Source organism: Drosophila teissieri, chromosome 2L (genome assembly GCF_016746235.2).
Source record: "Drosophila teissieri strain GT53w chromosome 2L, Prin_Dtei_1.1, whole genome shotgun sequence".
NCBI lineage: Eukaryota > Metazoa > Arthropoda > Insecta > Diptera > Drosophilidae > Drosophila > Drosophila teissieri.
This window is the reverse complement of record NC_053029.1, coordinates 20,458,672-20,484,099: the sequence shown is the minus strand read 5'-3', so window position 1 is coordinate 20,484,099 and position 25,428 is coordinate 20,458,672. Positions and strand designations below refer to the sequence as shown.

Sequence of the window (25,428 nt, the reverse complement as noted above, 5' to 3'; positions counted from 1 at the left end):
TAGAAAATAATCAATAAGATCGTTGGTGTTCGCTCGGTTTCAAAATAAATGCATTTGTTTCTGGCGACATGACGCGCTCTAAAATTTGAAAACGGATTGTCGCTTAAATACTATAACTATATGAATAGGCAAGGTAACCAAAAAAGGGGAAATAATAAAGCATATAGTTTGTATGTGGAAGCAGTTATAAAAAATATTATATTTCATTCAGATTTGTTTATGTTTAGGCCATTAAAATAGTTCTTATACACGCAATCGAATTACATAATATGTATAGTGTATCATATTCATTGCGTTATCTTCGTTAGTTTCATTGAAATTGTTGTATAGCACACGCTAAAAATATATGTAGATAAGTTCTGTATATAATTGGCACTTAAATCATTTAAATACATAAAAATATAAAATATAGTACACAAAACATTTTTAAAAATATGCAAAGGTTAATTTGGATAAAAGTAAACCCTGATTATATCAATAAATAAATCACGTTCATTCTAAATTGCCAAATCAAAACAACACACACGCGGCATTGCACATAAATTAATGGTTCAGTACGATAAGTTGCAACCTTGTTTTCATCTATCCTTCTGTCTCCACCATCTCATCATCACTTAACGTTATCATCAACCTTACTATCTATCACGTGAAACTGTGGCAGGTTGGGTGAAGGACTAGGGGTCGATGTAAGGGAATGTTGAGCATATAACTAGAACACTTATAAATCAACGACATCCTCCTTGGTGTAGGGCGAGTCTCTAAAACCGCGTCTGGTCGCCATGCTTTGCTGCAATTCTTCAACTAATGTCTCCTGTGGGGAAGCGAAAGAGTGATTCCATTAGACAGCTCCATTAAAAAGGGGCCAAACAGGCAACCACAAACTAGATGGAATTACAAGCAAAATGCGGCATACTAGCTAATAGACACAACTTAAGGATTATGCAACAAATGCAAATGCAAGACGCACAGGATGAAAACCGTAATCAACGAAGAACACCAAAAATTTGAATGGTGATGAATAGAATTTATCGCATTGCAGCTCCGGCCTCGGAGATCAAACCTCAAATAGCGCAGAGATCTCCTTGCCGGCGATCCGCTTTACGCCACCACTTTCCTCGCAGCTACCAGACTTTGCGCCCAACTGTCCGTTGCGCATATTGAGGATCTCGTTGCTGATTAAATTGGCACAAGCCTTGGCATGATGCTTCTCTTGGCTGTTGGAAGAGTGCTCTGTGATGGTCTCGGTGCTGCCAGTGCTGCTGGTCAAGCTCACGATCCTTGATCGAGTCTGGCTCTGGTTTAATACTGTCATCGATGTGTTGGCGGTCATGGAGGAGCTGACTGATACACTATTTGAGGTGGAGCCTGTGGAGGACGTGCTCGTGCGGGCACTCACCGCGTTCAGTAAGGTTCTTGGCATAACGGGCGGCTTTAGGGGAAGTTCTTTACGGGTAACGAGTACAACAAATCAAAATATGAAAATAAATAAAATACAAAACAAAGAAAGTCAAAAGAGGTTGCATTACTTTTACTAACAGAGCAGGTAAGTGCTGGGCAGGCATTTTTAAACTACTATTCGTGCGCATGCATTGTCAACAACTTACCCATTCTGTTGAGACCTGCAGCAAGTTCTCGCACAGACTTCTTTTCAAGGGCACCTCCTGAAAAAAAACCGAATTAAATTGATTCATAAATAAGAATTTCGAAATGACTTACCTGGTGTAATGCCCACAATGCTTCCACCGCCACTGGTGGATAAAGCTATTCCCGGCGTAATGCCAACAATGGAGCCGCAGGTCGATCCAAATGTCACAACCTCGACGTCATCTAAACGAAAAAAGAAACATTAATTGCTTAATCCTAAATCATTTATAATTTCTTTACCACCTTCTTCTAGTTTTTCCGGCGAGGTCTTGTTGGAGTCGGCATTCCCATTGCCTGTAATAAGGTCTCCGCTTGCCTTTGGCTCGCTGCCCACAACTGACCATGGTCGCGGTTTCTGCAGAACTATGGGCGTTCGCAGGATGCCGTTGGCAGTTTTCACAATAACACTACCCTCGCCTGTGGCATGACTTTTAATTGAATCGCTGCTGGGCGAACGCGTTTTGTCCTCTCGAGCGGTTGCCTTAAGAAGATTACAACTGGGCATGGGCGTCTCGTCAGCGCCGCCTGCAGATCCCGAGCCGGGACCACCTTCTGTTCTCATCTTTACCAGCGGGGACTTACGACCCACCAGTGGCGAATACTTCTCTAGATTGTCCGTGGATCGGGAGCGGGTGGCCCATGACGCACCTTCAGTTTTTTTTTTTTTTTAACAAGTAAACAATTTAAAGCTGGTTATCATATCCGAAGGGAGTTTTCCACTTACTTTTGAGCAATGGCGACTGGCGCTCCAATTTAATAGGTCGGCGCTCCTCCAGAATGGGAGTGGTCTCCTCAGAGGTCATGTGTCCATTCCCATCGCGGCTCATCGTAGGGCTGTCCACAAACGATAAGGAGCTGCATTCCTCAGACGTAGGTGAAACTAACGGAGTCAGGGTGGTGGGCGTAGCAGAACCGGGCCGGAAGAAGTGTTCCAAACCTTCGCCGATTTCCCTGCTGCCCCCGGCACACTCAGTGGCGACCAACGGTCGAGTGGGCGCACGCGTTTTGGCCCGCTTTGGCCGACCTTTGACTAGGTGTTGCAGCTGGAACGAGGCGCTGGGCAGCTCCGTGATGGAATCGCAACACTCATCCACTCCTCCGTCGTCCACAACGATGCTGTCGTTCATATTGACGGCTCCCACCAAGGCGGCGGCACCTGCAGCTGCACGGGAAGACAACTGGGAGCTGGAGCGGTGCGAGGAGGGTGACTCCAGGAGGTCAGGGAAGTGGCCCAGGCTGAGATTCTCCACCACGGACTGGGGACGTACCTTCTTTGCAAGACTGCGTCGCTTGGTGGGTAAATGTGGTGTGGCCTGTGGTAGATCAAACAGGATTAATATGTGTGTGATGTAGATGTATGTATATTACGAGATGCTTATGATTTATTGAGTGTATTAAATAATGAAGATTGTTTTAGGTTTCTTGAGGGACTCTACAAGGACTACAAATAAAAACTATTAAAGAGATACGATAGATAGTCTACAGATACAAACTTTCTACAGAGGGATAGTACAAAGGAATTCTTTATCGCATTCCCCAAAAACAGTGACCAAAACTACTAAAGAAGCCAAAAGAAATTCTGATTCTTTAAATTTTTGAAAATCATTGCCTTAGGGAAGAATTTATAGATTGATAAATAGACTTAAGGACAAGACAAAAACTACTTACAAGGTTGAGATATTCCAATTTCTTTTTGTGTTTGTTTGGATTTTTAAATGTAGTTATGTAAATGAGTTGGAGACAAGGTTTAATTAAAGTAAGTTTAGAGAACGAGTACGAGTACGAGTTCGAGTATTTGCGATTTTGTACATTTGGTTTTGGTTCGTTTTCGGTTTTGGTTGACAGTGATGGTGATGATGATGATCAGATCAGGGCAGGAAGACACGAGAAAAATAATGGGCATGAGCATTTGGTATACACATTTAAGAAATTTATTTATGTTGGGAAGTTTGTGATGCGAGTGTTGTTCTTTCAGTTTGCATGTGTCAACTACATCCACCTAGTTGGGTATGGAATAAGTGCTTTGTTTTACACATGAATGTACTAAGCATATATGCATGTATGTGGTAGCGTGTGATTGGATAATTGTGGAGTGTATATGAATAATATATCTCTTTTTATAAGTTTTGGCACTCTACTGTTCGCATATACTCTTTAAAGTATGATGTGGTTATGGACTAATTCGTTTGAGCTGATTTCGGTAGCGTTTATTGCATCCACTTGGGTAGCGACAGATTTTCAACACTTACAGTGGGCGATTCCAAGCCCAGTTTGGGCAATATCGAGCCTCGTCCACCCGGTCGTATGATCAAACCATCCGCATCCTAGAAAAGAAGCGTACAATATATTCGTTAGTGTCTAGGTCCACTCTAAATAGTTCTTTCATTCGGCAACTCCTCAAAGTGAAGGAAATATTTGTAATCGAATGCGCTGATAAGCAGAGCCAAAGCAGCAGCACCGACGATCAAAATAACAACTGCCTCAATTTTGTGGGTCGAAGCGAAAGTGAACCCAGCCGATGGGCTTAGGACCATGACATCACATTTCTCATTAGCTGGGGCTGATAAGAGCCACCCACTCGATACGGTTGCTCGCAGCCCGTATCGAATGTAGCACTTACATGACTGGAGCGACTGCGCACGATATCCGGCGTCTGCGGTTCGTCCAGCAGCACCGATGGCGACTCCGCGATGCCCATGCCTCGGCGGTAGCGGGTCAGTGCCTCCAGCACCTCATCTGTAGCCCGATCTGAGATGGCGGCTGCCAAGGATTGTTCAATCTCACTGTGGGCAGAGCGGAAATAAACAAAATAAAAATCAATAGACAAGGCTTTGGAAAATCTACTTCTTATTAGAACAATCCGCCCTTTCTGGATCTGCGGCCAACTCCTCTAAATGTTCCTCGTCGGGACACTCTATATAAGCGGGACTTGCGCCAGAAAACTGGCTGCTCTGCCCACCAAAGCAGCAGCACAAAGTGCGCATGAGACTCATCTCTTCCCAACAGCTGGAAGTAAACTGAAGGGTTGATCGCTGGTCTGATTCAATAAGCACAGATAAACCTACTATGTATTTTTAGCGAAACCCACAATCGAAACGTTTGGCTCCGAAATCCCGACGACAGTGAAAATGCATTCAGCTGTTTCTGGTTTTTGGTCTGTTGTTTTTAATCTTATCTAAGCAGTAGCTCTCCCACTCATGTGTATATGGGAATACGTAAACAAACAGACATTTTAACTTTCGGTGGAGCGAAATGAGCGCGCAGAGAGTTCCACATAGATGTGGTTTTGGAAGTCTAGTATTAAAAAAAAAATACAAAATCATCTGTATGTTTTTTGCTTCTCATTTTTTGCGATGTGCGAATTCTATTGCGAATAGCCAGAATTAACAAGTTCACGTTTTCGAGAATATTACTCATAATACTTAGATATTTATTTGTGTATCTCTATACTCTTATATCATTTTAATAATTCTTCAGCAAAAAAAATTATATTTATTTTCACGTATTTCGCATATATCATTATAAAGTTTAATTAGTAACTATAAATATTAATAATCTAAATTTTATTACCCCTGTTAGCCGTATAAATAAGTTTGTATATAATTTGTTGTTACATTTTCATATTCGCTATTCGCATTTAATTGGTCAAAAACTCGATTTCTCTCCTAACTCACCTATTACTTTTTGTATAGTTGGTTAATAATGCTATATACTGTTGTCATGCTCCCAATTTGTTAACTTGGTCGAAACTCACCCAACTTTGTTCATGATCTCACTGCCGGCGTTGTTGAGCAGACAGATCTGCAGGAATTCTTCGGGGACCACCAAACGCTCGGCAAGAGCCTTTCGAAGATCCTGAACTACAATCTGGTTGCCCAGAGTTTTGGGGCACTGCTCGATTCCAGTGCGCATCATCGTCTCCAGTGTCTCCTCCAGATAACTCTTAATCGTGTAGCTCAGTTCACTGGCCACTCGGGTCAGCTTCATTTCGATGGGATGACTGTCGTTGCGAACGGCCTCTTGCAGCTTTGGCATCAGTTGCTTGCAGTTTTCGGCGTCGGTAATCAGGCGCTGCACCGCCGAGGCGGATTCACTGCCTCCCTTAGCCAGGGAAATTGTGTCCTGAGTCTCGGCCACCAACTTATCCACCAGCTGGTGTGTGGACGAGAGCATGAAGCCGTGCTGTAGCCGGAATCCTTGCCCGGTGGCCCGTTTTAATCCATTGCAGTTGCGCTGCAGCAGCTCCTGCATCTTCCGCATTACCGCATCCGTCTTATCCGGGTGGCTTTTCAGATGCGGAGCAATATCGAAAATAGGAAAGGGAATAGTGCGCATGCTGTGGTTGTGTTCTAATGCGTAAACGATATCCGCATAGCCCTGCAACGTCACTCCGTTCTTATCCATATATATGGTACGCAGCCGGTTGTTAATCTGCAGAGCTTTGGCCAGGAGTCGGGCGCCCACATCCCCCATAAAGTTGCCACTGATGTCCAGCTTCTGAAGGCTTTGGTTGCTGCCCAGAGCGTTGATAAAGTCGTGCAGGTCGTGCTTCAGTTTATTCTCCGATAGTACCAGCTCGACCAGCGGGAAGTCGTCCTTTTGAATGAGGTTCACCAGGGCGTCCATAACGGGCGGAATGTGCTTTGGCTTCATGCCCGTAAGGCTGCGGGTCAGGTGAAGTGTCCGAATCGAGGGGTTCTTGGAAATGGCTGTCAACACGGGCGCTAGCTCAGCATCGAGATCTGAAAAAATTCAAGAAATTAAATTTTGAAGACAATGGTTATCGTCATTTTCGCTTACTATTATCGCTAATGTCTAGGCTTTGCAGAACTCGCACTCCATGGATGCAGGATTCAAGCACATGGGCACCTTGGGCGCCCAGCGTGTTACTGCTGAGATCCAGATAAAGCCCGGCTGTAGACTCGTTGCAGGCCAGACCAAGCAGCAGGTTTTTCAGTGCCTCCATGGGAAGTTTGCATCCGGCGATGTTGAGGTGCTTTAAACTGAAGGTGCTGGTGAAAAACTGCTTGAACGAGGGCGGGATTTCCTTGCCCTTCTTGGTGCTGAACGAGTTGTGCGACACGTTCAGATGGGCCAAATGCGTGGCGCAGCCGCGCAACAGAGCTCCAAACAACTGCAAAGCATATAAACCAAACATGAGTTCTGGGACTTCTATGGGCTTGGAATAGCTTACATTTTCCAGCGTGATGTCAGTCGAGGCCAGATCCAAGTGCTCCAGTACATTGGGTTGAGCCAGAAAATTGTGCAAGTTCTGCAATAAATTAAATATTTTATTGACATATAGAATGTTTCGCTTTCCAGCTACTTACGGTTATATCATCTTTGAGACTATTACCACTTAGGTCTAGATACGTGAGCGAGTTGGAAATACTCTGATTAAGCGTGAGCGAGTGCGACATCTGGTTGACTCCCTTTGAAGTTAGTCCACAATGGGCCAAGGCCAGTTTGCACAGGCCCTTGGATACCTTGGCTATTGGTCCAGCCAAATGAATGGCACCTAGTTCAAAGAAAAACGATATATTATTAGATTCAGAGCAATATGTTGACCTCACAACGACTGTAGGATGAATAAAAAGCATGATTTTATTTGCCAATTAAAAAAAATTACAGATTTGTTTGTCTATTAGATAAATTTGGTTCACATAGAGCAGAAGGCTTGAAGACCAGAATGAAGAAATCTTGTGGGTAAACCTGTGTGGCCATCGTCAATGACAATGTGAGAAATGGTCTCAAGAATCAATTTGGTGGCTTAACAATGGCCACACATGTCGCCAAATAATTTGCAAACTTAGAGAAAACAACATGAACGTTAACAGCAATATAGCAGTAACACAAAACCAATACAATGTCTATGTTTTGTTTAGATGGCTGTGGTGCTTTGGTGTCTAATAATGGCTGCAAACCTTGTACAATCTTTCCAAATAGGGCGCACAATGAACTTGCTCCTACACAAATCGCAAATGAAAATGGCAAACCGATAAACGACAATACATGGTAACGGCGGGAAGAGAAACGATAGCAGAGAGGTAGACAAGAATTGGATTAATTGGATTACACGAAGCTGGTCTCTCAGTTTGGGGCAAGCATTGTCACCGGGGGCAGGGCAGTTGATTGGCATCCGGGGATTTGACTACGCACCTTTATCCTCAATTATATTGTGGCTTAGATCGATGGTGCGAATGGCGGGATTGCTATTCGTTATCACAGATATAGATAACTTGTTCAGGAAATCCCATCTACAAGAAAGATCACCAACAAATTATCAATCAAAGTTTTATCAATTTATCCTAATAACTTATACCACACCCTACCTTAAGCCCAATGCCTCCAGGTGCAGCTCTTCCAGCCACATCGAACGCTTAAGGACGTGCAGGATGCGTTCCAGGGTCTCGTGGGACAATCGCATGTGGGCTGCCTTCAGGCCACGAAAGAACGTGTTGTATTCCAGAGCCGAAACGATGGCCATCAAGTCTCTGAAATCAATTACCAAGGAAATTATACTTCAATTACCTAGAACAATTTTGTGTGACAACTCACTTTGGTTCCAGGTGGTCAAAGTCGCGCAAGTTGAGGACTCGCGTGTCGTGGGAAAGATAGATGGTGTCCACATCCCAAGCCACTTCCTCGCGATAGGGAACGCCATGGAAATCGCACATGCAGGCATACTGGGCACTGAATCCCCCACAGGGACCCACATTTCGGGGATCAGAGGGTCTGAATTCCTCGGAGAATATGGTCTCCCGCTCCGGTGGCTGTATATCAATCTGGAATTGAGGGCACAAAAATACCAGTTCATTGACCTGATGCGAAATTTGGTTAAACAAGTTCTCTAGGAGGGCATTCAAAGGTCTCAAGAGTACGCCTTTGTTGTGCTGAAGCGACCAACTTGAAGAACAATGCAAAGTTTTGGACTGCCTGCTTAACTCCTCGAAAACTGTTTATCTGTGCTTCCTTCTTTTGCCATCTGCATTAACTTAATCTCGCATTTAACACTCTTGTTGAATGTGAGTTTTGATAGTTACACTTCCAGGCGTCATCACGATGACGCCTGTGTCGCGTGCCCTGCGGCAATTATCCAAGCCATGTAGCTTCAATTGTTGTTACTAGACGAATCGCTAGATAAAAGTCGCTAAACAACAACATCTATGGGTTGGGCGTGCTACGGAATGGTGGGCGTGGGTGACTCGTGGGCGAATCTCAGGCGATTTGCATAAACATACCGGGCATAATTTACGACGTACTGGGGCCATGAGCATTACAAATGCATTGAATTTATAACCCCATCTTGCGCAAATGACGACGCTTATGCACTTATGGCCTAATTGGGCAGTGGTCGGGGGTGGCATGCTGACACAGTGGGTGACATACCACATACATACATACATGTACCTTCGACAGATACACACAATTGCTCACTAATATTTAATTAAACATTAATTAAATCCAGACGTGAGTCAGAAGCGGTCGGTACTGAACCGGCAAACCACACAGAGTGTGTTTAAGAGATGGGAAAACATTTTTAATGGATACATACAACTGTAACAAGAATTTTGGCAAAAGTGAATAACTGCATTGATTACTGTTTACTAACGAAACCATACTAACAGTAATATTCAAAGAGTCCTATGCCCTGGTTGCTTTCTAATAAATAAGTCCTTCAATATTGTTATTACTTACCTTCCGGATGATGTACTTTAAAGGAACTGTTGGGAATATCTGCTTGATGGCCGAGGCTAGATCGGTAAGAATGACATCAGCGTTCTGCAGAATGAACACCATAAAATAGAGATAATTACATAGAGAACACTGCGCATAATGACCAGTAAGTTGTTTTGCCTTACCGAGCTGAAATTGCCCGCATCGCCGGTGGTAACGAACGAGTAGGGCCGATCGTTGGTCACAATGGAGAAATGGGTGGACTTCTTGCTCTCGACCCCCACAATATCTAGGTAGTGGAAATGGCATTCGATCTGTTTGGGGATATGAATTCATGTTGAAGTTATGATAATAAAGAATATCAGATAGCTAACTCACTTTGGTGGGCACTTTGGCACTGAGCAAATAGACCCTCACTGGAGTGAAGACCTGCGAAAAGAAAGGAGTTTCAAAATACGGGTGAAAAGTGTTGTAATTGGCAAAGAAAACACACTAGACACGCGTGCTAACATGTCTGGCTGATAATGCACGGCAACGGGGCAGATGGAGACCATTCCTGAGGCATTCAAGAGAACCAGAGACTCAAAACTCAATTTGGCCGGCATTTGTCTAGCGAGCATTGATTGAGAAAAGTTCGCTGCTTTTAATGGCAAAAGCGACGCAAAGTGCGTCGGGTAATTCGTTTAGCTCTTTTAATGCAGAAGCCCAGAGCTCTTGGAGTCGGAGATAATGGAGAAGAGTTGGCCCCATCGACTTTGGTAATTGGACACTTTGTCTCTGCCACCTTGTAAGCCGCTTCCACAAATCAATTTTCCGGCTGTGCGCGCTCTCCAAGCGGCCGTACAAGTGGCCAGGAATGAAATTAGCATAGTCCGGCCTACAGGGATAGCCCAGGTGGAAAAAAAGTCGTGCCCCTGCGCCGCTAAGTATGCTATAAAATATCAATTACTGTTCTGGGTCATATTATTATTACGTGCCTACGGGCAGCTACAAATCGGATACCCTATTGGAATTTTCAAGAGGTTTAACTAAGTGAGCAGTTTTACAGACCGATTAGACTCTGTAGTACTGCGCACTTTTATACATATGTATGTACTAAGTGTTTTCATGGTTATACATTTTCCATTATTTTATGTTAGATACAAATATAAAGAAAAGAAGAATCTAAGGTTTTTACTAGATACAAACAACTTTAAGCTAAAATTTAAAAGTTGAAAATCAAAAGTTTTAAACAAATACTTTATAACAGTTTAGGATAAGAACTTTGACACTCAAATATTACAATTTATGAAAAGTTTTTCTGTTTAACCTGATTCCGTTACGTTTAAACGACATTTAACTACTTTAGTTAAATACTACTGAGTCTACTACAATTGCCTCAAAACCCTTCTTGAAAGTCCAACCTGACACACAATTATGCATAATTCGCGGGCTAAATCTGCAGATATTCATTACATTAATGGCACTTCAGGCGAAACGGTAGTTTCCTTCGAATTTGAGGCATTTAGGCTGGGGATGCAATCTGCTAGCACTTATTGGAATGCTGGCTGTCCGCAGATGCGGCAATTTGAATTTGTGCCGCTGACAGACGGCGTCTGCAGGCCGTCGTCGGATCGGAGGCCAAAAGAACTGAAGTAGCTGGCCTGGCAGAAGGCCGATAGCCAGGCCAATTAACCAGCTAGCCAAGAAGGCGCTTTACTTACCAGAACACGATTCTCCGTCTTATCGCCTTTCGTCTCCAATTTGACCATATACTTGACGAGTATCTTTGTGTGGCGACCCAGAATAGACTTGACGCTTTCTGCAAAGAGATAATGGAGGGGAGGAGCTTGAGAATCGGAATAAGAACGAAGATCGCTTGGACACCAAACGGAAATGCAATTAAGAGCCCCAATGGCAGTTTCGTTTGCCGATTAATTAGTCACATCCGAGGCCGACTCAAGTCGCTCTCGTAACTGCGAATCGCGATAACAAAACGATTAAAACCACTCAAAAACAAGGAAATTTCAACTGGCATTACTCATTAAATCCAATGGCATATGTGTAAAATTTCTATGTTTTATGTTATTTATTTGACAACTTTTTTTGTTATTATACACTTGTTTGTAACTGTAATTACAAATACAAAGACTATTATCCTTTCATCTCTTTTTAGTTTCAGTTTAATTTTTTCTCCCTGTGTACAATTGCATACATTATACAGATATCTGTATGGATGAATGACATTATTATAGACCCAACTTTGGGGCTTTGTTGTGCATGCCAAACTCGAGTATTATATCACTACCTGCCAGTAAAACGAATTGATTCAAACGTATTCAAACGAAGCACGTAGACATAGCAATTTTCAGGCGATAACACCCTTGAAGCCTCCTCCTCTTAGACACCCACCCGATTCCCTGATTCCCCGGTTCATAGCGACAGCTACTTAGCATATAACCCAACAACAAAGAATACTCTCTTTTCTTTGTGCACACGCCAGCGATGACGAATTATTTAGAGGGAGATATGTGAGTGTATGGGGATGTGGAGAAGGAGGTGGGCCGAGGGAACCTCTACTGGGGGTGACCATATTATGTCATGCCAGGGCATGCCAGATTCCCAAGCACCTCCGCCATAAAGCCGGCAGTTATGACTCCCCGTCTGGGCACGCCACCGTAAAGGAATGGGAAAGGACCAGGAGCACCCGAAATAAAAGGCATATGCCAAAGGGGAATCGGAATTAAGATGTCGAAAATGCATGCATAACTGCCACGCCCACCGCCCACAAACTCCTCAAAACTAAGGGAAATGCTTTTATCTTAGGAGAGGTTACATTACCCATGGCCAACCCAGTTCTTATCTGATGAGGTTACGCAATCAACCTGGTGTCTCTTTCTAGAGGTCTGTGGTTAATTTACAACAAAGTGACTACAAGTATCTGTATTAGTAAGCGGAATGTAATTATTGAATCGCATCAATAATATATCCTTCAAAGACCATTCAAAGATCAAGAACTAACAAGAGCATGTCGAAAACCATTTACTTTCAAGGCATATAACGGGTGTTTTTTTTAGAGGTATAGAACTTTAAGTTGGCATTACTGTTCAAGATGGCGACCGATTTAACAGCTGTCAAGTGATTTATTCTCAGTTTGGTTTGGCAATTCGTCATGAATAGACTCACGCCTGAACAACGCTTGCAAATAGTGCAATTTTATTTCGAAAATAATGGTTCTGTGCGGAATACGTATCGCGCACTACGTCCATTTTATCGTCGACAAAATCGTCCATCAGAGCAGTTAATTCGATTAACCATGGACCGTTTTCGCACCGCGTTTACTCTTATTGATAACTCGCATCCCCAGAGACGCCGTACGGTGCGTACAGAAGAAGCTATTGCTGCTGTAGAGCGTAGCATTGAGGAAGACCCGAATGTATGGGCTGGTGGAATCATTGGTCCGTACTTCTTCAAAAACGATGATGGCCAGAACGTTACAGTCAATGGTGATCGGTATAGAGCCATGATTACTAACTTTTTCATTCCTGAATTGAACGACCATAATGTCCAGGAGCTGTGGTTCCAACAAGACGGCGCAACGTGTCACACAGCTCGTGCCACAATCGATTTATTGAAAGACACGTTTGGTGACCGCCTAATTTCACGTTTTGGACCTGTGAATTGGCCTCCAAGATCTTGTGATTTAACACCGCTAGACTACTTTTTGTGGGGCTATGTAAAGTCATTGGTCTATGCGGATAAGCCACAAACGCTAAACCATTTGGAAGACAACATTCGCCGTGTTATTGCCGATATACGGCCAAATATGTTGGAAAAAGTCATTGCAAATTGGACGTCCAGATTGGACTACATCCGAGCCAGCCGTGGCGGTCATATGCCAGAAATCATATTTAAAATGTAATGTAATCTTTCATGTCAATAAAATTCATGTCAATCGAATAATCCATCGTTGTTTTATTGCAATTTAAAGTTCTATACCTCTAAAAAAAACACCCGTTATAAAAAAATGAATCAGAACGAGGAATTTCTTCAGTAATTACCGAAACGCTTCGAGGGTGAAAAGATAGACGGAGAAATACAGCCGTTAGCTTAGCAATGGATTTGCATAAAGTGGGCCATAAACAGAGCTGCGGGGCTCCCTCGATCCTGACCACACTCAAGCGGCGGAAACTCAGAGTGGGGCCAAAATAAATAAAGTGACAGTTTGTCTTTATGGCCCCTCACAACAGACAGCGGGGCAGGAGGAGTGGGTGTGGGTGCCTATGATAATGAGTGCCAATTGCGCGTTATGACCGAAATAGATTGTTAAGACGGTTGGGCACGCACTATACACACACGCACACTAAGTGTGTGATACAAATCATACAAATCAGCTCACTGATTCTCTCTTAATTATGGTGCTCAAGCGCGTCGAATGCCAACGAACTTGGGCAGAGAAAAAGCCACCGGAGATGACTGTGTCAATATCATGTGGAATAGAAAGAACTCGCAGTTAGTTGCGCACCCAAACGAAAACAAGAGAGAACGCTATAGTCGAGTTCCCCGACTATCTGATACCCGTTACTCAGCTATTCGAAGTGCGAAGGAGAGTCTTCAGCACATACAGTTTTTGGCGGTTTTGTGGGCGTTAGAGTGGGCGTGGCAAAAAGTTTTTTGGCAAATCGATAGAAATTTACAAGACTAATACAAAAATGGAAAAATATCAAAACATTTTTCAAAATTGTGGACGTGACAGTTTTAGGCGGTTTGTGGGCGTTAGAGTGGGCGTGGCAACATGAATCGACAAACTTGCGCTGCGTCTATGTCCCTGGAGTCTGTATGCTTAATCTCAACTTTCTAGCTTTTGTAGTTCCTGAGATCTCGACGTTCATACGGACAGACGGACATGGCCAGATCGACTCGGCTACTGATCCTGATCAAGAATATATATACTTCATATGGTCGGAAACACTTCCTTCTGCCTGTTACATACTTTTCAACGAATCTAGTATACCCTTTTACTCTACGAGTAACGGGTATAATTACCGAAGTTTCCATGATTTTCTTCTTTGGGGTGTCAACTGTATTTGCTTTGTTATCTGATGGCTGAGTCAACTGCATAAACACCCAATCCCAATTTTTTTCCTGAAATAAAGCCACAATCCACACACAAATGCGGTCAGAAGTTTTTTTTAAGGAACCAATGAATTCTAGGTTTCCTGAAAGTATTTGAGCGCTCTTACATTGGACATTTCTATTATAAATATGGATTAGGTTACATTTATTTTAAATAGAAAGATAGAAAGAAATAGAAACAATTTCAAATATATTCTTTAGTTGTCCCCAACATTAAATTGCAAAAATATTTGGAGAAATGACTCAGTTATTCTGGGAATAATTTAGACACATTGGATAACATTTCTACTTCCGATTGATGTGTCAAATTCGGTCATAGTTTGGGAACTGATTTCCAAGCGTTATATATTGCTGAAAGAGCCAACATTGGACGCCAACGAGTTCGTGGATGTTTATCTGGGATATATATAAAAAAGAGAACGCTATAGTCGAGTTCCCGACTATCTGATACCGTTACCAGCTAGTGAAGGGTGAAGAAGATTCTTCATCACTGACAGCTTTGGGTTTGTGGCACTAGAGTGGCGTGGCAAAAGTTTTTGCAATCGATAGAAATTTATAAGACTAATGCAAAATGAAAAATATCAAACATTTTCAAAGTGTGGCGTAGCAGCTTTGGGCGGTTTGTGGGCGTTAGAGTGGGCGTGGCAAACAGTTTTTTGGCAAATCGTTAGAAATTTATAAGACTAATACAAAAATGAAAAAATATCAAAACATTTTTCAAAAGTGTGGGCGTGGCAGTTTTTGGCGGTTTGTGGGCGTTAGAGTGGGCGTGGCAACATGAATCGACAAACTTGCGCTGCGTCTATGTCCTAGGAGTCAGTATGCTTAATCTCAACTTTCTACCTTTTGTAGTTCCTGAGATCTCGACGTTCATACGGACAGACAGACGGACAGACGGACAGACGGACGGACGGACAGACGGACAGACGGACAGACGGACGGACAGACGGACATGGCCAGATCGACTCGGCTATTGATCCTGATCAAGAATATATATACTTTATATGGTCGGAAACGCTTCCTTCTGCCTGTTACATACTTTTCAACGAATCTAGTATACCCTTTTACTCTACGAGTAACGGGTATAAAAACACCTGAGCATGTATCTCAGCTTGGTATTTGTCTTTGGCCTGGGTCACAATTTGTCTGCCATTTGAGTGCTGCATTGGATTGCAACTTTTGGGCCATGATTAGCTGTCTGTCCCGGACATGGCCAGTCCGTTTCAGTCGCGACTCTATTTCCTACTGAAGGAAATTGGATTTTAATTGGCTCTTGTGGTTATTTCACTCAGTTGGCAGGTTGAATAGGCTAATATGTAGCATCTAAAAACGAAAAGTCATTTTTGGGAAAGTACTCTAATTGATACATTTGGTGGACAGGAACTTATGTATTTCACGAGTGTCTTTATTTGAATAGTCATATAATTTAATCTACATATGACCTAATCGGTTTAAATCGATGTACGTTTTAATATATAAACTGACTTGAACAAATTGTAACTTATTAAGGGGGTCTTCTACCTTCGCGGTTTGAAAAAATCGTTTTTTTTTTTGCATATTTCTAAAGTAGACATAACTAAAACAATGCCCTGTGAAGGATTTGATCGAAAACATGCTGTACGGTCCTGGCATAGCTGATTAAATTGGTACGTTTTGCCATCATGTAATTGTAACATTTATCTTTAAACGCGTTTTCCCGAAAGTTTGACGAAATCATAGAATATATCCTAGATCTGTAAAGCGTTACTTATTCACAAAACATCTCGCTAGGTCTACCAACACGCTTTTTTCCAACATTTTTTCGTAGAGTAAAAGGGTATACTAGATTCGTTGAAAAGTATGTAACAGGCAGAAGGAATCACTTCCGACCATATAAAGTATATATATTCTTGATCAGGATCAATAGCCGAGTCATGTCCTTCTGTCTGTCCGTATGAACGTCGAGATCTCAGAAACTACAAAAGGTAGAAAGTTGAGACTGAGCATACAGACTCCAGAGCCATAGACGCAGCGCAAGTTTGTCGATTCATATTGCCACGCCCACTCTAACGCCCACAAACCGCCCAAAACTGCCACGCCCACACTTTTGAAAAATGTTTTGATATTTTTTCATTTTTGTGTTAGTCTTGTAAATTTCTAACGATTTGTCAAAACTCTTTTTGCCACGCCCACTCTAACGTCCACAAACCGCCCAAAGCTGCCACGCCCACACTTTTGAAAAATGTTTTGATATTTTTTCATTTTTGTATTAGTCTTGTAAATTTCTATCGATTTGCCTAAAAACTTTTGCCACGCCCACTCTAGCGCCCATAAACCGCCAAAAACTGTCAGTGCTGAAGACTCTTTCGCACTTTTACTAGCTGAGTAACGGGTATCAGATAGTCGGGGAACTCGACTATAGCGTTCTTTCTTGTTTTTAGATTGAAAAACATGGTCAAAAAATTAAACTGTTTTTCAAGTCGCTGTCATTTTATGAAATTTGCAAATATTAAAAAAAGCTTGTGTCTAGACCTAATCGACGTTCTTAAAATTAAGTTAAAAAATTTTTTTTTTTGTTTGCAGGTCCTGAAGCTGAGATGTCTTGCCAGCCGTTTGACTCTGTCGCGCTGGCAGTGGTTTATTCAACGACGCGCCAATGGCAAATTTTATGATAAATTTATGTGGTTTTTTTTTCAAGTTCAAGCATTAATTAATCAAATCATGTGTAGTTTTTTTGCAATCCATCCTTGAAAAATAGGCCCCAAATTTGAGCGCGAAGGTAGAAGACCCCCTTAAAAGAGTAATTTATCTATATTGCTTTCCAACGATTAATTCAAATGTATTTTAAAACAGTAAAAATAAAAACTTTAGACGGGAAAATTATTGGTTTAATAACCTATATTCAGGTCCTTAATTCTTAATCAACTTTCTTCGATGGTCCGTTTATATGCCACCCTGGAGTTCAAGGAACTGATTCTCAAAAGTTTGTCAAAAGTTTGCGCTCGGCTGGGAAACCTGCAGGCGGCATGGGGATCCATCGACGGCAATCTACGCTGGCATAAAAGCCAACGAGTGTGACCCAATTCGGCGCATTTTCCACTTTTTTCACATTTTGCAGCTGCACAGCTCAGCACAATGCCAGAGATTACACGAGTTCAAAATACTCCACTGCCAGACACAATGTGTATCTGTATCTGAGACCGTAAATGTATCTGCATTTGTATCTGCGAGTGCGGGCGGGGGGCTGTGTAGGTGCATGTGTCATCTGTTCACAGCGCCTTTTCGTTCAACACCGTGTTTTTAGTTTGTGTTTCCTATCTGTAGTCCGCATCGTGTGCAGCAAAGTGTACGCTTTCCATACGCTGCAGGTTCTAATGGACGTCATCGTAGCCTGTGCAAATACAAAGGCTGTCAAAACTAGTCGACAAACAAATAAATAAGAGCACCGAAGTGGACAGGGAGCCATTTCCCAGTTTGACAGCAATTGACCAGGAGGCTGTGAATTCATGGGGGGATTTATGACAATGAGAAAGGCGCTTCTACACTTAGAAATTCAGGAAGAAATTGTCTAACAATAATCGCAACGGGAAACTGTAAGATTGAGATACAGATACATACAGCATCCCAGATAATATCAGCTATATGAATAAGTCGCATTTTCTGGTCATGTCTATTTTGCCTCTGTTATTTTTAATGAAATTACAATTCTTATATTATTAAACAAATTTGTATAACTAAGCACATGCTATTGGCTTTAAGATACGCTTTTGGTATATGAATACGGAGTCTAATAGTGTCAACAATCGTTCAATGAACGACAATTGGGTTGAAATTACGGAAAATGTGTGTTTGGGAAGTCAGTCTGCAATAATAACCCAAAATACGAGTACGACCGAAAAGTCCAGCAACAGCAACACTTTAATGCCATTTTATTCGAAGAAGAAACCAAAGGGAAACCAAACAATGGCAAGGCCTCTGTCTCGTTTGGCGTCTCTGCCTGCACAAAAGAAAGTTAAACGAAGATCGTTATTTTCGTTTTCTTGGCTCAAAAGTTGCGATTACTTTACGTTATGTTAATTATATTTGCACAATGAAGCGGACAGTCACAAAAAGGTAGAAAGGCAGAAGAGACAATGGGCAGTGGCTGCATTTATTGAGCGATAACAGAAATGCAAATTACAAACTTTAGCAGCTGCTTTGAGATTCCAGCCCGAAATTCAGGCCACTTCCCATTAAATGCTGCTGCATTAAAACTGTATTGAACCCCGTGCGTAGAAGTAAACAAATAAATGGCCCCAATTTGTTGCCTGTGAGTCACAGTTGTTGATCTATTTGCTGTTAACAAGTGGCGACGACCAATTGTGGGCGTGGCATGTGGCGGGTTTAATTCGCTTGACCTCAAAACGCAATTTATTGTGCGAAATTTTCGTTCGAGCAATAGAAAGCGACAGGTTCAGGTTCTCCTACGACTCGAGAGCTCTCTTTTTCTCTCTCTTTCTCTAACAGGCCATTCCCCCGCCGTTTGCCCGAAAAAGAAGTGGGCCAAAAGCAACTGTCCGAAAGACGGAGGCGAGGGGGCTTAAAGCCAGGTCAGGGATGCGAGCGGGCGTCATTAACGTCACTTCTTGGGTGACACAATTTCGCCAAACACCAGAGATGCAGAACGAGAACGAGAAGGGTAGACACCTGGCTGGCGAGAGAGAGGGGAGATATTCGCATTTGTCTATTTGAAAATGGAGCACATGAGCGTGTTTCGGCTTTTCGGCTTTTGTGGATGCCGCGTGCGTTCTTTCTTTTTTATTATCGTTTTTTGTGGCTCTTCAAGATGTGACCAAACTAGTTGCCAAATCACGCGAAAAATGTCTATGCGCCACTAATGAGCAGCGAGGATACATATGTGGAGCGGAGCACAGGTATCAGTAAAATGGAGCAGCTCTAAAAGCGAGAGTGAAACGGTGGCGGAGAACATTAATAGGTCACTGGAAATAAAAACAGAAGCTGGTGGAGCTGGAGTGGATAAAGTATAGTAAGTATGTATATATACAGCGATTAAGTATGCGCGCTAATTGTGAGCAATTTGCCACTTAGTTGGATGGCAAATGGCCAGCAGTTAATTGCTGGCATAAATTATCGACCGGCGTATTGATATCCACGGGATATGCTCTCCATAACTAGGTCACCCAGAGGTCAGCGATGGCATCGGCTTCTGGCAGACCTGCAAATTGGGGCATTCCCATTCGAGAGCTTTTGTTTCGAGCGTTTGCTTTAAATATACATATCATTTGAATAGCTTTGCATTTCGCACTTTGGTCTGGGAATTTTCTCACACACATCTCGGAGGGGCAATCAATTTTATTGCGTCCACTTGGGGAAGGTCAAACGATTTGAGACCGCTTTTGCCATTTTTCAGCCACAAGCAACAGAGCTTTGTGGGCCCTACTTTAAATTCAGGTTATTGGAAGGATGCTTCAGGGTTATGTAAGGGTAATACTGGATTGAATAAGTGTGAACATCTATTTATAGTTTACTATTTATGTTATTCTGCTGGTTAATAACAAAGGAGTGAAATTCTATACATCTAATGGAAATATTATTCTTTTTGCAATATTCTACCCTACCATTCAATGGGCAACCGCTCCTCCAACTCATTAAATTATTTTTATTTACGATTTTAGTGGATCACGAGGACGGCTCACAAAGCACACTCATTTTATTTGTTTATATGCCCTATTGCATATACATTGCGTATGTACTTATGTTCATACTCAAATGTGGGATTGCAAAACAACGATTGGGGTCTCGGGGGCTTTACAATGTGCGCGCTTGGGGAATTGTCTTCTGGATGAGTAAATGCAGTCGAACCGCTCGAGATAAGCCTTTGAAGGCAGGCCAAACAAATGCGTAAACAAACAAAGAGAGTTCGCCGCAACAGGCAAAACCAAAACAACAACAGCCACCCAAGCCATCAATAAACTTTCATCAAGTCAATTTTCGTCGAGTAAGGTGCGGTCAGGGGCGTGGGCCCACAGGAGAGGGGTTGGTACCAACTATATGAAGTGCAAAATGGCCTGAGCAATCACACCTGACCGAAAACCAAACCAAACGGAACTCGAGATCGATCGCCGGCGAACAGCGATGTCGAGGTTTCGAAAGGGAACAATATTAGTCACAAACTTCGGAAACCAAAAACATATGATATATGTACACATTGATAACAGATAGTTATACCCGTAATCGTAGAGTACAACTGTATACTAGATTCCTTGAAAAGTATGTAACAGGAAGAAGGAAGCGTTGCCGACCATATATATTCCTGATCAAAATCAATAGCCGAATATCAATGTTTTGATATATTATTTTATTAGTCTTGTAAGATGTTATCGATTTGCCAATAAACTTTATGCCACGCCTACAAATCGCCCAAAACGGCCACGCCTCCAGATTTAAAAAATCTTTTAAATTTTTTCACATTTTTGTTAGTCTCGATTTGCCAAAAATCTTTTTCCTTGCCAACTCTAACGCTACAAACCGCAAAAAACTGATAGTGTTGAAATTTCTCCTTCGCACTTCCACTAGCTGAGTAACGGGTATCAGATAGTCGGGGAACTTGACTATAGCATTCTCTCTTGTTTTATAATAAGTTTAGCTGAACGCCAAACAAGCATTTTATAGCATTTATTCGTCACCCACTAATGAATACATTCTGTGAATATCTGTTTATAAATCCCTATTTCTACGCTGCATTCTGGACCCTTAAGAATAAAAGTATATAATATGCAAGCATTTAGATTCATAAATTGAAGGGCTTATTTCTGAAGCAATTGAATACAGAATTCGTGGAAAATAAAGTCAAAATAGCTTAAATGGAATCTCTGATTGCGAGTGAGCAGTTGGGGAGTGGTGCTGATATGTAACATGTGCATGGCCCAATGACTCACACGGTAAACAAATGAAGCTATAGCACTAGCACCACCCATTCCATCCGCCCGTTTCGAGGTGATCTTCCATTGCTCACCTTTGTCGCGATTCTGCTTGACCACGTCCCGTATCTGCAGCTCGATGATGCGGCGCAGGTACTGGTCGATGTGAGTCATCATCTCCATGGTGCGCATTTCACCCATTCCAGCACTAACGGTGCTCAATAATACGAACAATGGTAGTTGCACCTATGGGGCTATGATGCGATGATATGTGGCTATAAGTCGGAAGGCAGGCGGCGCGTTTTTAGAGGATTTGCAAGGCCAATTAGTCTTGGTAGTGCGCTGCCACTTTGCAAAGGCAGGCCAAGCACCGAGCGCGGCGATTTCAGCACTGAGCGCTGATAACCACGATCGGTCTTATCGGCCAACTCTGGACTTATCAGTAGCGGGAGAGTGGAGGAATTTGAGCGAACAGAGGGTAAACTTAAGATAGCTTTACAGGGTGATAGAAAACTGCTGTAAACTTTGAAAGTGTTTTATTTTATAACATAAATACGTAAAGGCGTCTAGAATTAAAGCCATTGTTATACCTGTTAATCTAAAAGGACTTAGTGGTTTCGTTGAATAATATGTAGAGGATATGTAAAGAAGCGATTCCGACCTTTTTAAGTAAATAAACATAGCCATGTCCGTTCGTCCGTCCGTATAAATAACTGGAACCCAACTTTATAGAAGTAATACCTTCCGAAACCATTCTTTTTTTGCTGAAATATTTTTTTACATTTTCTTATCATTTTGTATCAAAGACGATTTGGCTCTTTGTCGCCTTTACGAGAGAGCAGCGCACACTTGGTGACTTATTTATAAGAACCGATGCTGCCGACAGGTGTCCAAACATTAAAATTTAATTAAATAAACAAGAAGGGAAGCAAGAGAAAAAAAAGGACGGGGAGATCACAAACAACAGAACCCGGACCAAGTTGCATAAATCAGACAGCCGATCGCGACCATTATATAATGTCCAAATCGGATTCGGGTGCAGCCGCCGCATTGAAGCGGAATGAAGTTTATTTTGGACCGGCAACTGGAACCGCAGTAGCGGCAGCCAGCGCTAAGATCATAAATAAAATTGTCAATGCTCCATTTGGAGTGAGTGCTCCAGATTCGGCGGACTCCCCTGCTGTTGCAGCTGCCGTGGAAATTAAAGTATTTTATAAATGATGGGCATTGAGGCGATGGCGCAACACCCCGCCCACTTAATCAGAGTACGTTAATTGGCAGACGGGAAGCAAGCCCCGTGCCGACGTGGAAATAGGATAAAACAACAAGTCGGAGATGGATGGCCTTGTTAGGTGTAGCATACAGACAGGCAACACAAACAAGTCAGGCAGTGAGCAAACAAACAGCGAAGGTGTCAACGCCCACGACTGAGCACAGGACTCGCGAACGGAATACTTGGAGCTGCTGTCAATGCACTCAAATTAAATTACTTAGCCCGGCGGCGAGTTGGGTCCAAATTCCTAGGGACCGGCACAGTGGTTTGGCCAAGGTAGGATACTATTGCGAGCAAAAAGGGTGAGTTGCATCAACGAAATCAGTGCTACTGGCCCACAAAAGCTAACCATTTAGGTGCACTATTTGTTTATAAACATGACACACCTTGTTTCTGTATGTACGTTACTTGATTTTGTTATTGTTTTTTGAGGAGTAAAATACCTATTTAATAGAACGAATAGATCTAATGGATATAATCATAACTAATTACCTCTTAGATTCTTTAAGTTCATTGAACAGTATATTTTGTTTGAAACTTTAGACATTTTTCACTGGAAACACGATCGCTTTGAGCCTGGTTTATTCTGAACTCTTGAAGAAGAAGTACTTCTGTTTCTGTTATCAGTGGTTGTATAGGAAACTCGAAGAACATTCAGCTCGAAAAAGAGTAAGTGGGGCATAGCTCTTTCCGGGTTTCCCTCTGAATTCGAAACCAATGTGGATGTGCTTCACGGATGACTGCGCTTAGAGCAGACACCTGTCATGGGGCATTACCCGGTCTGCATGCCGCCGCTGAGTGATTCGGCTTTTGTCAGATCGGTTTTCACGCCCCGGAGATGCCAACGGGCAAGCGATTTCCGTAGTACTCAAACTTAAATGGTAACCAGGCTTGTTTGTGGAACCATATTGCTCATTAGCTGCAATTGAACAATGAGTTCGTTTATTTTTAGGGCTTACCCATGCACTGATATCAATATATCGCGCTTTGAATGTCATTTATATGGAAACTCTCGCTGATTTACTGTTATTTATCGAATGCGTATATGCATGTATATATGTACATATATAATTACACATGTATGTAGTGCTTCTTGTTTTCATAATTATTTATCGCTCGCGGTCTGATGGGATTTACACTTTCTGACTTTGCGTTGCTTTTCAGCTTAATTAACTAGCACGGAATCTAACTTCGAACTTTCTTGCATGTGCCCCCAAAAATAAATTTGGAAAATGAATTATATATTTATTTATTATTTAGTAGCTATTGGAAGCACAATGGAGATATGTATAAGGAAAATATATAGACGCAGCGCAAGGTTGTTGAACCATGTTGCCCCGCCTACTCTAACGCCCACAAATGCAAAATTATATTTTTTTTCCATTATACATTTTTTTTCCCAATTTCTACCGATATTCCAGAAAATGTGGAAATTTCTCCTTCGCACTTCCATTAGCTGAGTATCAGATAGTCGGGGAACTCGAATATACCGTTCTCTCTTGTTTCCAAATTTAAATGTTAAAAATGTTCCTCCAGTGTCAGTGTCCAGGGAGTCAGTGCTTCGATAACTGTGAATGGGTGGGATTTTCCCGGTGGGTTGGTGGGTGGCAATGTCGCTCTGCTTGTGGGCATGTGGTGGGTATGGGTTGTGTGTGCGGGTGGGTGTCTGTTGTTGGGGGTGTCACATCTTAGAAAAATGAAGCCGGCGGCCCAAACAGAAGAGTGAAGAGCGAAAACAAAACCTCAACGCTACGGAGGGGATGCATCTGCATTTGTTTTTGTTCATGCGTTTTCCAAAACAAAGAACGGTGATAGGGGGTGGGGCGATCGAAGAGAGCAGGGAGTAAGGGGAAAGAGAGAGCGAGAGCATTACTCACCGTTGAGGTCCTTGGTTAATTGCGAGCGCGTCGACATTTTGTCTTCCGAAATGCGAAATTCTGCGGCGAAAGTTGGGCGAAAATGAAGTCAAACAGGAATGACCAGGAAAAAAGGGCCAACGAAATTGGCTCAAAGCGGCTGATTTCACTGTTGTTGTTGCTGCTGTTGGTTGGTGTGTTGGTGGTGGTTCGATTTCAATCCTGACACGCCTTGCAGCCCGAAACTGGATTTTTGAGCTGCTCCCGCATTAACAACCGCGATTCGGACATTGCGCCTTTTTGCCCATCTTTTCGTGTCAACTATTTAAATTTATTATTTGGCCAACTTGTTTTTATAGGCAATTTACATTATTTGCACACACATTAAGGATTTTCGTTTCTGTTTTTCACGCGTTTCCACCCTCGTCGCGGGGTCGGAAAACGGAAAATTCACTGAGTCGCCGCCGCACAGACAACAGATTATTTCCACTGACACTTGGGCTTAAATTATGTTGTTTTAATCGTGAATCTAGCACTTTAGCACCGAGTTCACCAGAATATTTGTGTATATTCGCTTTTCTTTTCACTTCGTCTTCGGCATTTCGATGTTTCCTTTTGGGAGCCAAAATAGCAATATTTGAGAGAAATACTGATCGGACCGGCGCGCCTTTAATTTATAACTAACTAAACCCGGCAAGTAAAGTTAGTCTGCGAAAATGGCTAACTAATTAATAAATACACGATCCGCAAATACAACCAGTTTCAGTTTCAGTTTCGACTCAGTGTGACCAGAGAGATGCCCATATTTCAGGCCTACTGTGGCGTTTACAGCAACCGTTTTTGACATTCGCAGCTAACAGTAATATTAGCTAAAGTTTAGCTTGTAAAATGTCTAGACCCTCCACTTTTGGACTCATAGTTAACATTTTGGTTCACGACAGTAATGAACCAACAAATAGGTATT

The 25,428-nt window shown here is 42.4% G+C and overlaps 1 protein-coding gene across 9 annotated transcripts; it reads right to left on the bottom strand.

The window, feature by feature from the left end:
• Window positions 1-347: 347 nt before the first annotated feature.
• LOC122626655 (F-actin-uncapping protein LRRC16A) lies at window positions 348-25,266 on the bottom strand. 9 transcript variants are annotated; one of them, XR_006326723.1, is made up of 21 exons: window positions 21,431-21,680; window positions 11,025-11,122; window positions 9,700-9,750; window positions 9,507-9,635; window positions 9,343-9,426; window positions 8,203-8,429; window positions 7,977-8,138; window positions 7,804-7,901; window positions 6,975-7,162; window positions 6,839-6,916; window positions 6,445-6,778; window positions 5,399-6,386; window positions 4,265-4,427; window positions 3,894-3,968; window positions 3,313-3,333; window positions 2,369-2,957; window positions 1,885-2,292; window positions 1,717-1,827; window positions 1,605-1,661; window positions 968-1,443; window positions 348-811 (listed from the first exon to the last, which is right to left on the bottom strand). XR_006326723.1 is itself a non-coding variant. In XM_043806988.1 (21 exons), the coding sequence occupies exons 1-21, from the start codon at window positions 24,520-24,522 to the stop codon at window positions 719-721; spliced, it is 4,374 nt and encodes a 1,457-aa protein (XP_043662923.1). In that variant the 5' UTR covers window positions 24,523-25,266; the 3' UTR covers window positions 348-718. The 9 variants fall into 9 exon arrangements, 8 of the variants coding, with proteins under 8 accessions (XP_043662923.1, XP_043662926.1, XP_043662918.1 ...); XM_043806988.1 differs by lacking the exon at window positions 21,431-21,680 and adding an exon at window positions 24,486-25,266 and having other exon boundaries at window positions 1,061-1,443; XM_043806991.1 differs by lacking the exon at window positions 21,431-21,680 and adding an exon at window positions 24,486-25,266 and having other exon boundaries at window positions 1,061-1,443; window positions 1,888-2,292.
• Between the last annotated feature and the right edge of the window lie 162 nt (window positions 25,267-25,428).

What these genes read in the sequence shown, in the direction of transcription:
- LOC122626655 (XM_043806983.1), bottom strand. Translation starts at nt 21,536, where the DNA reads ATGGGTGAAATGCGCACCATGGAGATGATGACTCACATCGACCAGTAC. An exon ending in GTGCCAAAGTGCCCACCAAA is followed by an intron (nt 9,636 to 9,699) that starts GTGAGTTAGCTA and finishes ATCCCCAAACAG; the next exon opens with ATCGAATGCCATTTCCACTA. An exon ending in CATTGTGGGCATTACACCAG is followed by an intron (nt 1,662 to 1,716) that starts GTAAGTCATTTC and finishes GTTTTTTTTCAG; the next exon opens with GAGGTGCCCTTGAAAAGAAG.